Genomic DNA, 17,375 nt, shown 5'->3' with positions numbered 1-17,375 from the left:
TGTTGAACTATTTCAATACTCAAAAATATTCAAAAATACTGGGAGTGCCGATAGCCGAGCGATCTAAGAAGTTGGACTTCGAGTCTGAGTTAGAGATAGCGAAGGTTCAAAGCCTGTCTGTGACCGTTTCACTTTTTATCAATACCATCGACCTTGTACTGTATCGACTCTCCCTCTTATTCTGCTTGAAAAGATCCTCGCACAGGCCAGTGGCCCATGAGAACGGGCAGAGTAAGGCTTAAAAGGGGATCGGCTTCTCCTTTAAAAAAAAAAAAATTCATTTAGTTCAAATCAAACTTTACCATTTATACACAAGTGTGAGTCATTGATTACAATACAAAAACTAAATACAAGATTATATAGTATACTGCAGTACTAGTTTGTTTTAATTTATAAAACATATTACTGGTATGATGTAAATATTCTATCGTTATTTCATACGCTTTCAGGGCTGTTAATTTACAGGGTGTATCAAAAAGAATCATCTGATTTAATAAAATCATAACTATTCTGTTTGTTAAGCTAAATGCGCCAACAATGTACTGTTGAAAAGAGTAACTTTTAAAGTTTTACATGGTTCCTGCTAGGTAGCAGCAGCGTGCTTGAGTGAATGCCTACTTCATTTCTAGTGAAAATGTCGTCTGCACCACAAACAGCGTTTTGTGTTCTACGTTTTTCGCAGTTGAGTCTGTAATAACTGTTCAGCATGACTTTCTTAATAAGTATGGTGTTGATCCTCCTACATCACAGAGCATTAGACGATGGTATGCACAATTTCAAGAAACAGGTTGTGTGTGTAAAGGCAAGTAACCGGGCCGTCCCAGAGTGTCCGATGAAGACGTGGAGCGCGTCCGCCATTGTTTCACAAGCAGCCCTCAGAAATCTGTTCACCGCGCTGCTCGACAGCTCAACATGCCTCCTATGTCCGTCTGGCGTGTGTTGCGTCGACGATTACGCATGAAAGGATACAGACTTCAGATACTGCAAGCTCTTTGTAAAGGTGATAAAGAACAACACGTGGAGTTTTGTAACTTCGTTCTTGATAAGATGATGGACGATGAACATTTTGTATTGCGCATAGTGTTTAGCGACGAGGCAACATTTCATTTAAATGGAAAGGTAAACCGCCATAACGTTAGAATATTGGGCACAGAAAAACCACTTGAAATTGTGCAACATGAGAGAGACTCTCTAAAATTTAATGTGTTTTGCGCAGTTTAGACATATGCCGTGTATCTAAAGGTGGACATATTGAACACCTTTGAAAAGGTATGAAAAAAACCTTTTGAGTTTCCCTTTCAGCCAAAAAAATTAGTAATTGTATATGTTTACTTCTGTTCAAAATATAGACATGCCAAATCGGATGATTCTTTTGATACACCCTATATTATTACACTCTGATGTAAGATAATGACATTTTACTGGGGATGACTACTGCTGACTGACATAGCCGTATTTAGAAAAACATAGTCCTGATGTTCTAACCCTCAACACTTCCTTTCTGTCATAAACTTCCGCAGTAATTTCTATGTAGAAATACTTCTCTTTTAACTGGATCATAATTTTACCTCCACAGATGCCGTTTACCAAGTAAGCTGATAACCATGAATGTGTTGAAAAGTGTTTAGAACACTTAGAACAAAAATTCAGAAAGAGGGTCCAGACTCAAATATGAAATATTTCAACGTTACAGCAAGGATATTTCAATCTATATAAACTGTAAAGTGAAATATGCCTAAAAATTGGTGTTAAGAATAACATAATTAATAGCTTTAGAGCAACTAAAGATTAGTTTCTTTTTAATATAGCCAATACAGTGTATTTTATGTATTGTATAATCATAGAATAACGACAAGTCCTGAGTACATTTATGAATCTTATTTATCTGACGTGAAGTTATAAAAAGTACAGTGTACAGTAACGCTTCACTGCTACTTTACAACATGTACCACCGGTACCAGGCTGTTCAGTTCGGAAATCTGCTCAGACTGCTAACCTATATTTAGACATTTTGTGGTGTGTCACATTGAAATTCATACCCTTTGTATGTATGACCACAAAGAGTTAAAATTTGGTCAATTTTCTTAAAGAATTTTATGGCCATAGAAAGCTAAAAATTGGTTTGTTTCCTCAAAGAATTTAATGTTGGCCTAATAATAAAATATACTATATAATAAGTAAAATAACTGTTAAAACCAACTACTAACTTACCTCCTCTTTATATTTCTCTGAGTATTATGTGGTACATAAAATTTGAACCCCTCTAAATATACAGGGTGAGTCAGAAATATGGTAAAATATTTTAAGACGTGATTGCAGAGCTAAAAATAAGAAAAAAATGTTATATAAAGGTAGGTCCGGATATGCTCCATTAGTGAGTAATGGCTGGCGAAAGATTTTGCTTTGTTTTCAGTTCACCTGGTGAAAGTAAGTGATTCTGAAATGTTTTTTTCTTACTTTTTAACTCAAATAAGGTGGATTTATAAGGAGAATCACCTGAAAAATCAAATAAAACCACTCTAGAGGTTGTAGTGTAAACAGTTTTTGAGAAAAAGTATGAAATTTGCCAAACATCTATTACAAATATACCGTCTTAAATGTTTGATGTCCAATAACATTGTTAAATGACCAATAAACAAATTGTTTTTCCTGATACAGATTGTAGAGAATTTAATTCTGAAAACAACCATAATAAGCAAAGTTAATTAAATGTGTAAAAAAGTTATGAAATTGACTCCTCAAGTAGTACACTACATAGCAATCTTTTGCTGTTTTTAATAAGGAATGAGTATCAGATTGGCAACAGCTGGTAATAATTAATCATTTGAAAAACAACCATTTAAACATTTTTAAATACTAAATAATCAGCTGAGCATTTATTATTACATGACATATGACACCTCATTGTTGAACAAAACAACAAACTGTAAAGTTACCTACTGTGTGTTTGTGTTAAGTATTTTAACCTGTTATTTTCATCCATTTTATTAGTCATTTAGTGTTGTGTGTTTAATTTATAAAAGATTTAAGGTTATATTCATGTGTATTCAAACTCTGAATTAGCAGACATGCATTTAATGTATGGTTTGGGACGCTGCAATAGTACTGCAGCAAGACGTCTGTATCAAGAGAACTTTCCTAACCGCAGGTGTCCAAGCGCAAGAGTTTTTGCCACTATTCATCAACGCCTATCTGAAACAGGTTCTTTGAAGTTTTCGGAGCATAGTAATGCAGGCATCACCCGGTCATGTAGGACTGTTGAATTAGAAGAGTTCGTTCTTAATGGAATTTCTGGTTATCCTGAAAAGAGCACTAGAGAATTGTCACTACAGTTCAATGTCAGCCAATCTAGTATTCGGAGAATACTACACGAGTACCAGTTACCAATACAATTGTGTTTACCGATGAGGCTCACTTTACAAGAACAGCTATCATTAACTTCCATAACAACCACACTTGGGCAGACAGAAATCCTCATGCTATCAAACCTAATCACCTACAACATCAGTTTTCAGTATATGTTTGGGCTGGAATCTTAGCAGATCATTTAGTCGTATTCATGCTTCCTCCCAGGGTTAATGGCACGGTGTACTTGAACTTTTTAAGAGACGAGCTACCTAACCTGCTTGATGATGTACCTATGACTTTGCGCCAAAACATGTGGTTTAAGCATGACGGGGCACCTGCGCACTACTCTCTGGCTGTTCGTGGACACCTAAATGAGAGTTTCACAAATCAATTGATCGGCCGAGGTGGACCAGTTTCATGGCCAGCAAGATCACCGGACTTAAATCCTTTGGACTTTTACCTTTGGGGACATTTAAAAATGTTGGTTTACTTTTCCCCAACAGATACCATTGAAGAACTCCGATTAAACATTTCTAATGGAGTAGAAACCATTAAGCAGACACCTGGAGTTTTGAACGGGTCTGAAACTCGATGGGAAGACGCCTGAACGCGTGCATTTCGAACAACGGAGGTCATTTTGAGCATCATCTTTAATCTTCTAGTGAGACTTACAGCGATTGTAGATATGTTTAGTGTAATTAAAATTTTGAACTAAAAATATGTTTGTTTTTCACCAGCTGTTACCGATCAGATACTATTCCTTATTATAAAACAGCAAAAGTTTGCTGTGTAGTGTAATACGTGAGGAGTCAATTTCATAACTTTTTCACATATTTAATTAACTTTGCTTATTATGGTTGTTTTCAGAATTAAATTCTCTACAATCTGTATCAGGAAAAACAATTTGTTTATTGTTCATTTAACAATGTTATTGGACATCAAACATTTAAGATGGTATTTTTGTTATTAGATTTTTGGCAAATCTCATACTTTTTCTCAAAACCTGTTCAAACTACAACCTCTAAAGTGGTTTTATTTGATTTTTCAGGTGATTTTCCTTATAAATCCACCTTATTTGAGTTAAAGAGTAAAAACAAAACATTTCAGAATCACTTAATTTCACCAGGTGAACTGAAAACAAAGTAAAATCTTTCGCCAACCATTACTCACTAATGGAGCGTTTCCGGACCTACCTTTATATAACATTTTTTCTTATTTTTAGCTCTAAAATCACGTCTTAAAATATTTTACCATATTTCTGACTCACCCTGTATAAGAGTTGTATTTTTTCAAGCACAGTACTATTTCGAACAAACGTAATGACTTCTGACAAAGGCACAAGTATCAACTACAACAATTGATATAAATCAATTATTTAACCCTTTGGATCCCAAGGTTTGACTGGTCACCAAGGTCATGCGAAACCATCAACATCCAACTGATTGGATCGTTGAGGTTCAGGCTAAAACTGTCAACGTCCAATTGATCAGCCGTTTAGGAAGAAATTATTTTTTACTTGATAAAAAAGCTTTTAAAGTTGGTTTTATTTCTATTAGAAGTAAACAAGGACTACTTTTATCTATTTAAAAGTTGGTATCACTAATGACCTTGACACAACTATTTGTTTTTAGTTATTTTACTGTTCTTTTATATTTCACGCTTATTATAAGAAATTCTTGTCAATGTATTAAATAAAACAATAAATTGTTTTATTTAATATACAAAATAAAACATTAAATAAATTTTTTTAATGCATACAAGATGTAACCTCTTTATCAATTTAAAATATTTCTGTTGGATAAAAAGTTGTTATTACTTTTTTTTATTACAAGTGATTATTTTATTACAATTTTCCTTTTTCTGTCATAATTACCACATAATTACCGAATACGTTATATGGATAATGCACTTTTAATTTACGCAAATTAATAGCCAATCTAAAAAGCTACAAAACCAAAAATAAATCATTCAATTTAGATAAATCCTAAGGGCATTAGGGCATTATAGAGTGAAACTTGTAAAAATGTACAAATAGGCCTTGGTGGTTTTGGGTAGCCCCGGTCGGCTTTTTAGGCACTGGCGTCCAAAGGGTTAAGGAATATTTTAAATATGTATATGAGTAATAGTGGATTTCAATCTGAATATAACGCTCCTAATTTTAACTGTTTATGTGGATTTTTATATTTCTAATTATTGTTTTAAACAACTGAGATGTTTGATGCTTGCAATTTAAGTATAATTTACAGACATCCAAATCCGTTCAGGCAATGGTGAAAGAGTTTATTGTGATTTTAAAATTGTTATGTGTAATGAACGGTTTCTGCTTCTTTAATTTTAGTTTTAACAGTAGGCTTACTATAATATATACATCCATTGATTGGTACAGTATATTTTATGCATTAAAACCAATAATCTTGTCAAATAAGATGTATATAGAGTCGTCCATTTCTACGATTCATGGTCTTATAAAAAAGTCTTTCTTTCTGTACTGCATATTGACCATGTTCCGAATGTTTTGAAGAGTATTTTATTCTTATGGCCTATTAATAATTTGTTTTTCTTGTTTTATGTTTTTACGTTCTATCTTATTCTTGTGTTAATCAACTTACCTATTTTATCTATCAACACTGTAAAACCTGATTTTTCTTTTTTAAATTTCCAATTATCATTTATTATGCATTTTTTGTATTAGCATGTGCCTGCTGTATAGATCTGCATTTTTAGGTTCCCTATTTATTTTTGTCCCGATGTCTCTTACGTTAGTCTAGCTAGCACTTAGAGAGTTACATAGTCATTAATTATGGTATCAGCATGTACATCAAAATACCATGGTCAGTACACCAATAGCCTACATCAACACCACTAAACCATTTCATTTCAATTCAAGCCATCATACAATTATTTATTGTCTTAGAAATATGTCGTTATTGTCAAATAAAGTGTTAAAATAAGTGAAGAGAATAAAAGTTGTTCAATAAGTAATTGCATTGTAAAATTCTGTATTCACGTCAAAGAGTAAACTCAGCCTGGTTATTCACTAATGCATATACTCAATATTGCGAAATCTTGTTATATGCTCACATCGTTTGAGTGAGTCCCCAATACTCATTCTGTCCAGCAATTACACACATCACAATATAAGAAAAGAACCATAAGTTGTCTAATGTAAAAATCATCATAAACCTAAACTGAATCTTCTTATAAAAGGCTTACTACAAAGTACAAATAGATCTAGGTAGATATAATGCGATATAGGATAATATGACCGTTGTATCAGCATAAATCAGTGCTTTATTAGGTTAAAAGGTTGTCACATGTTACTACAGCTTTTATTGTAGCCATAAAATGTGATAGTACATCATTAAATTGACACTAGTAAAAAAAAAAACATATTGTTTGCTAGTCTACTTTTTTAGTGATATGTTTGGCTTACTACTTTTTAATTTTTATTATATACTGCACATTCTTCACTTTGTGAAGTTGGAATTGTTATTTTGCTTTATATTATTGTTTTCTTTATTTTTGCAGCTATTTATTCAGTTCTTACTGTTATTCTAGCAAAAGATCTAAAATAAAAGAATAAACTTTTTAGTATATTTAAAACAGTCAATATCTCTAACCAAAGTTTTAAATATAAATTGTTTTTTATTAGGGTAGTTAATTAACCAGGCATGGAATAATCAATCTATTAAGCGATTTATAATTGAACCCCTAATCCAAATGTATAATTTTTACTAACTGGTAAAGTTATACTGTCTTAATGGGCATTGACATGTATTTAAGTTGCATTTAATAAGAAGATTACTTTCCTAATTTCAATGTTTACTACATTACTGTATTAATTATATGCTCTGGTTACATAAAATACTTGCTTGGAATTATTCCCAAAAAATATTTTTCTTTAAAAGAGTATACTGTGTTTGAGATAAGTTATTTAAAAATTATTCAAAGTGGAAATCTTAAAACATCTCGAGGAACCCAGTGGAAATTCGATAGATATCTCTGTAATAAATACACTATAGATCAACTGTAAACCTTCTAATCAATGCTTCTAAAAACTAACCTTGGGAAATCATCAATGTTAGGTTTAAACTAAAATTTAAAACAATCATCGATAGTGTATTAGTGTATCATCTAAAAGTTAATTGGTTCTAAAAATTTTAACAATTTTGCACTCTTACTACGTTTGGTCACTAAAGGGCTTAGTCGGTACGAACTCCACATAGTAATTTTGTTCATTGTTATTTTTCAGTCAATTGCTCAATCTTCGGCCGCAAGAAGAAGCAGTACAAGGACAAATATTTAGCGAAACACAACGCTGTGTTCGACCAGCTGGACCTTGTTACCTACGAAGAAGTCGTTAAACTTCCTTGTAAGTGACGTTTTCGCTAAATGCTTTTTAATTTTTAACATTTTCATTTTAGATCAATAGATCTGTTTCTGTACAGAGCTGTAATAAGTAGTGATTTATATTTGTCACAAATTAGTCCTGGCAGGCAAACTTTAATATAAGAATTTTGCATAGGACATAATTATTATGCCAGATATTAATTTTTTTTCAGTAATCTTTATTCCCCCTCAATGCTGATAATCAAATCTTGTAAATCAAAAGTACTATTGAAAATGGTAGACTTTGCAAGCAAACTTTTGTGTATGTGTTTATTCATATTTGGTTTCTGGTTTTTATTATACTACAGTACTTACACTGTATGTTCTTTGTCACACCTACTGACTATATATATTTCAGCCCTAATCTATCAGAATTTTTTCTCATACATCTATTCTCAAAATCTCGTACAAAATAATCTTTTGATAATCATGACAGTGTAATTTTTAATGTCAGATATTCACTTTGCCCTTTGTTTCCACAGCTTGTTAATCCACAGAACATTATTTTGTGGTCATGCATGAATTGTGTTAAGTGTCCTTCTGTTCCACATAATTAGCAACATTTTACTTTCTTTTTATCGTTATGTGTTACAAAAAATTGCACTACGTTTCGGAGATTTTAATTTAGTGTCTTCTTAAATACCAACAAAAGCCTTGTCATATAAAAAAAATTTTTTAACTTTAAAAATTAATTTATGTGTGGTGAAGAACTCTCCAGAATCTAATTTTACAACAAAAACAAGTTGCACGTAAAAACAATGGTCAGGAAGAGAAGAGGTAAAGAGCAGATGCCCCTATATTTTTTGTAATATATAACGATGGAAAATGTATGAAATTCACTTATCCTTTCAAATCAATCATCCATCCTCAATAACAATCTTTTAAACAAAAAATTTATTTTTATGTTGCTTACTTTATAAAAATTCTATCAATCACTTATTCATTTGTGTAAAATAAATTACACTATGCATTTTTTAGTCCTTAAGGGATGTTTTTGCGAATTTGCTTATGAAAATATCAAACATGCATAGATATATTTATTTTATACAATAAATAACATATAGTATTTGTGGTAAATTAATCAAATATATTATTAATTCTTTACTGAATAAGCTGATATACTTTTTCACTTATGTACTGTTCAGTGATTTGTGGTATTTTAAACTTTATAAATGAAATTAATCCAATCCAATCCTATTGTATTCAAACAAATCCTTTTCAATTATTTTTACTGGTAATTTTTCACTTTTCTCAGTAAATTTAGGTAGTATATTTTGTTAATTAAAATGTTGTATTTTTGTCACAGCTTTTATGAGGAAGACATTAGTTTTACTCGGAGCACATGGAGTCGGTAGAAGACATATAAAAAATACACTTATAGCGAAACACACGGACAAATATGCCTATCCTATCCCACGTAAGTACTAGATTTCTTACATTGTTGTCAGTGTAATATGATTTTATTTGATATTAGTGTGTAGTTAATTAGCAGTAAACTATAAATTAATTCCAACATCTCATTGGAAGTATTACTTTAAGCCTCAAACAGGAAATCAATTTGGTATCGGTCAAGTTCCTAGGAATTAATGTAGACTCAAAATTAAACTGGTCAACTCATATAGATACTGTCTGTAACAAAATCTCTAGAGTAAATTACTTACTTTGGAAACTCAAAAGTTTTGTTAGTCCAGAGTATTTAAGATTGGCATATTTTGGGCTTTTTTCAGTCGCACATATTGTATGGTCTACTTGTATGGGGTCATTCTTCACATGTCATTGACATTCTTGTGCTACAGAAAAAGGCTGTTCGTAATATTGGAGGAGCCAACCCACTTGAACACTGCAAACCTCTTTTTGTACAATTTCAAATTCCCACAATAGTAAATCTTTATATTTTTCAAGTTTTATTGTATAAAAAATCTAATTTGAATCTTTTTCATACAAGACAGGAGATCCATCAATACAACACTAGGGGAAGGAATAAGATTGATATATTGCCTCACAGACTAGCTAAAACTAAAAGCTCGTTTAAATTAAATTTTATAAATTTTTTTAATAAGCTGCCTGATGATGCGAGACTTGTTTCCTTTAAAATATTTAAAAAAAAGTTATATGATTGGCTAGTGAAAAATCCTTTTTACAGCATTGAGGAATTCATGAATTGCCATATTAATGTTAGGTTTTAGTTTATAACTACTTAAATTACTTTTATTTATTGCTACATTACTTAAACTTCATGTGAACTTTTTACAACACTTTTGTGTTAATGTAATTTTTAGCTCTAACAATGTATGTAATTTTAAAATGACTTGTCCTATTTCTGTAAACAGATCAATGGAATAAATGATTCTTATTCTTATTCTTATTCTTATTGATGCTATTATAAAAATGTAAACACAATGAACATACTCTACAGAACTGTATTATTTTGATTCAAACTGTGCAGTGCAAATTAATTACGATACCATAAAAACATTCATTAAAAAATTGTATTTCTCTAAATAATAATTTATAACAAAATTATGACAAAAGACAAGAAATACTTGCAACTAGATACAAAGAATAGACTGATTCCAAAACAATTTTGTTCAATTCATATGTCATGGAAAAAATGCAATTATCTTGTTCATAACTGTATATTTGAAAATTAGAATGTTATTAGAATATTGAAGAAAAAAGCTCAAAACCATACTGCAAGACCTATTTGTAATTAACATAAGAAAAATGTCTCCATTTTCAGATGTCTCCATTCAGTATATGGAATATAGAATCTGGAATGACTTGAATATATTTTTGTATTTGAACACGTTCACACTTTTTAAAAATATAATATAACTTCTAGCATTCACTTCACTGATTACCATAGATAATGTTTTATAATATTATTTTGTTTACATTAATCCATAGTGACATGTCAATTCCATTCTAATTGGCTCATGAAATTTGGTATCAAATGATTAAATAATTATTGTAAAATATATAACTAGATTTGTATAATTTTAATACATTCTTTGTGCACATATTTTAATCAGCTTACTGGACCGGAATATTTTTATTTTCTTAAAACACGTATGTTGTGTGAATTTTTAATGTCTTTAATGTGGCTTGGGAAGGGTTAGCCTAATTAAAATTTCAAATTAAATCATACTAAATTAGTAAAGTTACTACTTGTAACCGAGTAATGGTAGCATTTATTTTTGTTTATTATTATTAAAATCTGATTCGTATATATATTGGAGGGTTCTTACATCATTGAAAGATTTATATTCTTTGTTGCAAACTGATTTACAACAGTTATCACTCAACAAATTTGTGTGTTTGGATATGCAATTGGTGATAAATTCACACATCATTTGATGTTCAGGAAATCATTGAAACTCATAGAAAGTTGCACATAACATAACTGGATAAATGCCACGATTTAAATCTTTAAGTACTGAGCTTTCAAATTGATGTCTACTGCTAGGTTTATGTGCTATGTACAATGCTGCTCCACAGTCAGTGCTAATGAAGTGTGTTTCTCGCCCATCATTATCAACATTAAGTGATATCTTCATTTACCAAACTGCCGTCAGAATCTCCTGATTCATCACATTAGGTCAAGGTTGATGAATTGAGTTCGCATCACGATCGCCATTATTCTCAGATAAGTTACACTGCTGAATGCCTAACTCATAACATCGTGTCCATGCAAATTTAAAAGATATAAAACTTTATTATTACTATTACAACTAATTCCTGCCATACCAAATGAATCACGATAAAACCAGAAAAAAACAAACTTGCAGTAGCAACTTCAAAAGCGCAATTTAAAAAACTAGAAACCAAATAACGTTATATTTCAAATGTCCAGGTAAAACTTCACCATATGCTTTTGTGATAGTTCCTCAATTTAGTGTAGTAGCAATTAAACAGCACTACTGCGGATTTGTAGTAGTTAAAATAAACACTTAAAGCTGTTACATGTCATGTAACAAAGCAACTGTTTGGAATGTGAAGTATGTGGCAGATGAACGCAAAATGGGATCGTCTGTATTAACGCTGTTGTGGCAGTTAATGGTTTAAAATATGAAGACAGTGAATAGAAAAGTAGTTAGTCGGATTTAGAGTTTAACAGAAGAAAGGTGAACATTAACTCCTCTCTGAACTGGTATAATGCCTAGTAGCAGTTTTGGCCTAAGTGTGGTAAGGTGGATAAGGATTTAGTTTTGATTGGTTTTCCAAACTTCATCACAGTTGTACAATCCCTTAGGCTGATCAAGTCCAAGCTGGACTTTTAGGGTGTCTGATTGCTGATCCAACTGGCTTGCACAAAAAAATAGATTAAAAATTGTCAGTTGAAGTCAGAAAGATATCCGATGTTACAGACACGACCAGGCCACCTCGTAGTGATGAGGAGAACGGACGCAACTACTACTTTGTCTCCCACGACGAGATGATGGCGGACATAGCTGCCAATGAGTACCTTGAGTACGGTAAGTTAGATACTAACTATGTAACACTACCCAGCAGGGATCACTTCTGGCTGGTTTATACCTTCCAGTTGAACCCACCACTGGGCACAGCAAAAACCGATGTGTCACTTTAATCTGTGCAACCTTTTGGATGTCCAGGAGCGGCACATCACTAACCGCATATGTCGAGATTCTGGGGTTCATGGGCAATTCGATAGGTCTAGTCTACTGTGGGAGATGACTGTTGGAGTTGGTGGGGTTTGTTCCCTAACCTCAGAGGTTCTTAATAACCTCACCAAGGGTATGCCACCCCCTGCTTATTTTGACTGGAGAGGCTGGTTCAAATACAAATACAAATACAAATACAAATACAAATATTCTTTATTTTCAAATACATTAAGTATTGAAATGGCGTCAAATAAAATCATCACAAACAGTTGTTACAATTTCAAAAATAAGCTTTTCAAATGGCAATGTTCATTGTCTTCTTTCAATAAACTCGTTAAGTGAGTAAAAAGGATTGTTAATTAGCCAGTCAGTAAGAGTAGTCTTCAGTCTTCTTCCGGTGAGGCATCTCAATTCTTCAGGTAGAAGGTTGTGCAGCTTCATGCCCATGTAGGAGGGTTTCTTTTCATATAGGGAGAGATGGTGAACTGGTAGTTGGTAACGAGTACCGTGTCTAGTATTGTAGTCATGTAGGTGTCTATTCTGCGTCAGGGGTTGTCCAACAGCATACAAGATGACTTCTTTTATGTAGAGGTTTACTATTGGCATAATCTTCAGGGTTTTGAAGGCTTCTCTACAACTTTCTCTGTAGCCTAGCTCAGCTAAGGTTCTTACGGCCCTCTTTTGTAGAATCAAAACTTTCTGAAGATTACTTGCAGAAGTTCCTCCCCATATCATTAGGCCATACCTGATGTGAGTTTCAAACAAGGAATGGTAGGCAATTTTCGCAGTAGATATGTCGCTTATAGATTTTGTACGTTTGTTCATATAAAGGGAGGAATTTAATTTGGAGAGAAGATTGTCTACATGCTGTGACCAGGTAAATCCCTCATCAACAATGACTCCTAAATATTTAGCTTGGGTGTTTCTTTCCACGTCGGGTATTGTTGGTACTTCATCACATCTTCTCCCAAATGCGACTTGACTAGTTTTGTCTGGATTTACCACCAAGTCATTTGAGTGGCAGTACTGATAAGCCATGTTCAAGGCTGTGAATGATCTGATATCTAGATTGTCTTTTTGTCCACTCAAGAGCAAGGTGGTATCATCAGCGTACATTGAAACTGTACAAAATTTGTCCAGGTGTTCGGGTATGTCATTTGTAAACAGTATAAATAATACTGGTCCCAAAACAGACCCCTGGGGCACTCCTCGATTTATAGGTAAAGGTCTTGATCTAGTTATTGCTGTGATTCCACTTGTTGCTTGTTTTATTTCTACTATTTGTTTTCGGTCTTTAAGATAGCTTTTAAACCACATCTTGGCTGTGCTCTTAATTCCTAATTTGTCTAATTTGTGTAATATGAGATCATGGCTCAATCAGTCAAATGCTTTACTCAGGTCTAGGAAGAAACTAGTAACATGTTTTCCTTCCTCAAGGTTGTCAATTATGTAGTCAGCAAAATCGGTCAGGGCGGTCATGGTTGATTTTCCCTTGATGAAACCATGTTGTCTCTCAGTTAATAAATTAAACTTCTCACAGTGGTCCAAAAGCCTTCTCAGGACAACTTTTTCTAAGATTTTAGAGAAAGTTGGCAATATTGATATTGGCCTGTAATTGCCAACTTCGGTTTTACTCCCCTTTTTATGTTTTGGGTAAACTTTTGCAAGTTTTAGGGCTGATGGAAATTGACCTTGACTCAATGATTTGTTAATAATACTTGTGAGGGGGATTGTTAGTGATTCCTTACAATGTTTAAGTATTTTTGTGGAGATATTGTCGGTGGCTGCAGAAGTTTTTTGTTTGAGATTTTTTATAATATTTTGTATTTCTATTTGGCTTGCGTGTTGGTAGTTATGTAAGTCATGGCCGGTGTCCGAGGTTGTGTGTGGGTCTATGGATGGTTTAGGATTGTTTTTCAGCGTTCTCTCAGCGATGCTGGTAAAGAAGTGATTCATATGCTTTGCAATTTTATAGGGGTTATCTTCTACATGTCCATCAATTTCAAGCTTGAGTGTTTGTTGTATTACATTTTTTGTCTGTCTTTCATCGTTTATTATCTTCCACAAGGCTTTAGATTTATTTTCTGCTCTATTTATGAAACTGGCTGATGCCTCTTGTCTTAATTTTCTCAGCCTCAAGTCATATTCTTTCTTAGCCTTTGCTAGATTGCGTTTATCTTCTTCATTATTTGTTTTCTCATATACTAGAAGTTTCTGAAGGAAGTTTTCTTTTAGCAAGTTTACCTGATGGTCTACAAAATGTTTATTTGTCACCTTCTTTTTCCTTCTAATTTTCTTTAATGGACATGCTTGATTGAGAGCCATGGTAACTACTGACATAAATTTAGTATATGCTTCTTCTGCAGTGTAAGCATTGTGCACTTCATCCCAATTTTCTTGTAGCAGTAAAGCATTTAACATACTAAGGTTATTCTGGGAATAGTTTCGGCTCATTCCACTGTAATAGGTGTTTTCCTGATAAGTCCTTATTTGTGACGTACAAAGTTGTGCAGTATGGTCAGATAGGCCGCTGTGAAATACCTTACTTTCTACGTCTTCAAGTGGTAGATTTGTACAAACACAGTCAATTGAAGACCTTGTATTCGATGTAATCCTAGTAGGAGGTAGATTCAATCTATAAATGTTGTGACTGGCCAAAACATTATTAAGTTGTTTGTTTTCGTTGTCAGCTCTTCGGTTCAGAGCTGGCCTCCCCTTCTTCCAGGGGGACATGACTTTGGGATGTAGTGCCCTAATTCTTCCTCATGGATCTCGATAGGAGGTGGCCCCTACTCCCTAACCTTACCCATCCTGAATATCCTGTCACTCCGGAAGCAGTGCAAAGGTTCTTACTGGACTAAGTGCAATTTATAAGCTTCTTGTCCTAAGAAAACAAAAAAAAAACTATGTAACAGTAGCTGAATAATTGTGCTTTTAAGTTTCATCATTTCTGTTGTAAATTATCAGACTTTGACTTATAGTCACCTTAAATTATTTTGAAATAACAGTGAAATGAGCAATTTCCATTTAGAGTTTCTAATAAATTTTAGCATATATAGTGGCAGTTATTCCACATAAGTAAATTTCAGAACTGAATCAAAGTAAAATAAGTTTAAACTTTTTATGCCAACAAGTTTCCAATGTGGTATACATTCAGGTATGATCGTAACATACTATTCTTAGGTTGTTTGTGACATATGTTTTCCATATGTTTATATATATATATATATATATATATATATATATATATATATATAAAATATAAATTTATAAATCATGTAAATTTATATGATTTTGATTATCCATCAGCTAAATACATCAAACAAACTATCAAAATTACAATATTATATATAGGAAGTACTTAAAAGTTTAAAAAGCTTGTCCAAGAAAATTAAATTTTTCTGATTTTAATTATTGTGAAGGTAGTGTCAACATTGTAAAAAGCAATACAATTCAATAAATTTTTACTTTTTTATTACTTATTATCAATTGAATGTTAAAAGATACTTTAGTAAAACAAATCTTAAAAAATAAATTTTACAAAAGATATAGCTCAAAAAATGTATTCACAATATGGTTAAAAATACTAATAAATAAGTACGACATAAATGCCATGGGAATAGTTTTATTTAGAGTAAATTCAGCATGCACATTTAATTATTAGTATCTGCTAATTTGTCTAAATATTTTTTAAACTTTTAACATCTTTACAACAACAAAAAATCATGATCAAATTTGATTACATTTTTGCAATGTTTCGTCTACATAGTTGAAGAAAATCAGCTGAATGCTCTCCGCAGAGAGCCAGCCAACAGATGTTAAACCAAAACTGTTTTTGGTATAACATCTGTTGACTGAAGAGGAGTGTCCACATGCAGGGACGGTGAAATATTTAAAGAAGATAATTGTGTAAGTAATGTTTTGATTTGGTGTGAACTGGAAGACTTTGATTTTAGTCATTACACCAGCTGTGTAAGTTTAGGAACTAAGATCCTAGTGGAGTGATTTATTTGACAAACTATCACTATATATTTTCATTATTTTCTCTCATTGTAAAAAAATGTCATATTACGTGTTTTGTACATACAAATTTACTTTCATGAAGCCAATTGTGTTATCTATATATTATTATTTCTAGATACTAGGTTTACTGATTTTTAAGAAACTTCACTTCTCGTGAATAATTTATTGTTTGTTACACACTCCGTTTGAAAAATTCCTAACCAACAAACGAGTGGCTTCAACTGTTAAGTTAACTGAGTATATTTTATGTTTTTAATTAGAATTTTCATATAATTGTTCTGAAATTCCAGGTACTCATGAAGAAGCAATGTATGGCACAAAACTGGAAACTATTAGAAAAATTCACCACGAAGGAAAAGTTGCAATCTTGGACGTAGAACCCCAAGCTCTGAAAGTTCTCAGAACTTCTGAATTTGCACCTTACGTGGTTTTCATCGCTGCCCCACTATTACAAAATCTTGCAGACGTAAGTATTTGTTGTAACACATAGTTATCTAACTGTAGAAATAGAAAACTGTAAATATTCTAAGTTCCGTATTCTATCATTTAACACCCAGAGACCGAACTATTATACTATACAACTGCAAACAACAGTACATACATACATACCAAACTGTTCATACTAGTTGGTAGACGAACATTCCAGTAAGTTCTCAGTCTCAATCTATTAGTCTGCACAAAATATTACCTTTTTACTCTTTTGTTTATCCATAGGGGTACAAATAACAGAAAATCACGTTTTTCTGCTGGTAAGAAATGATCATTATAAAGTCAAGGAACTTATTTTTTAATTTAATCCCTTTAACACTCCTTGGTTGTAAGCCAATTCAAATTGTAAAATTACTATTTTATCTTTATTTAATAAATATAACGGTTCAGAAGCCAAGGGTCAATTTACACGGTAAAGTACACAATATAAATATATATGTCAGGTACGGAAATAAGCGTTAAATCAGCCTCAGGTAACCATATACAGACACTTAAAATGACAAC

At 32.4% G+C, this 17,375-nt stretch overlaps 1 protein-coding gene across 10 annotated transcripts in view; it reads left to right on the top strand.

Moving 5' to 3' along the window:
* LOC124363097 (peripheral plasma membrane protein CASK) overlaps positions 1–17,375 on the top strand; it is a 522,470-nt gene that overhangs the window by 499,333 nt on the left and 5,762 nt on the right. For all 10 annotated transcript variants that reach the window (XM_046818216.1, XM_046818210.1, XM_046818218.1 and 7 more), the window contains 4 exons: positions 7,601–7,720; positions 9,044–9,154; positions 12,105–12,212; positions 16,673–16,848. In XM_046818216.1, the coding sequence (XP_046674172.1) occupies positions 7,601–7,720; positions 9,044–9,154; positions 12,105–12,212; positions 16,673–16,848 (515 nt within the window). The remainder of the gene's footprint in view (positions 1–7,600; positions 7,721–9,043; positions 9,155–12,104; positions 12,213–16,672; positions 16,849–17,375) is intronic.

Source organism: Homalodisca vitripennis, chromosome 5 (genome assembly GCF_021130785.1).
Source record: "Homalodisca vitripennis isolate AUS2020 chromosome 5, UT_GWSS_2.1, whole genome shotgun sequence".
Classification (NCBI taxonomy): domain Eukaryota; kingdom Metazoa; phylum Arthropoda; class Insecta; order Hemiptera; family Cicadellidae; genus Homalodisca; species Homalodisca vitripennis.
Note: the sequence above shows the minus strand (reverse complement) of the source record. Positions and strands in the feature narration are given on the sequence as shown.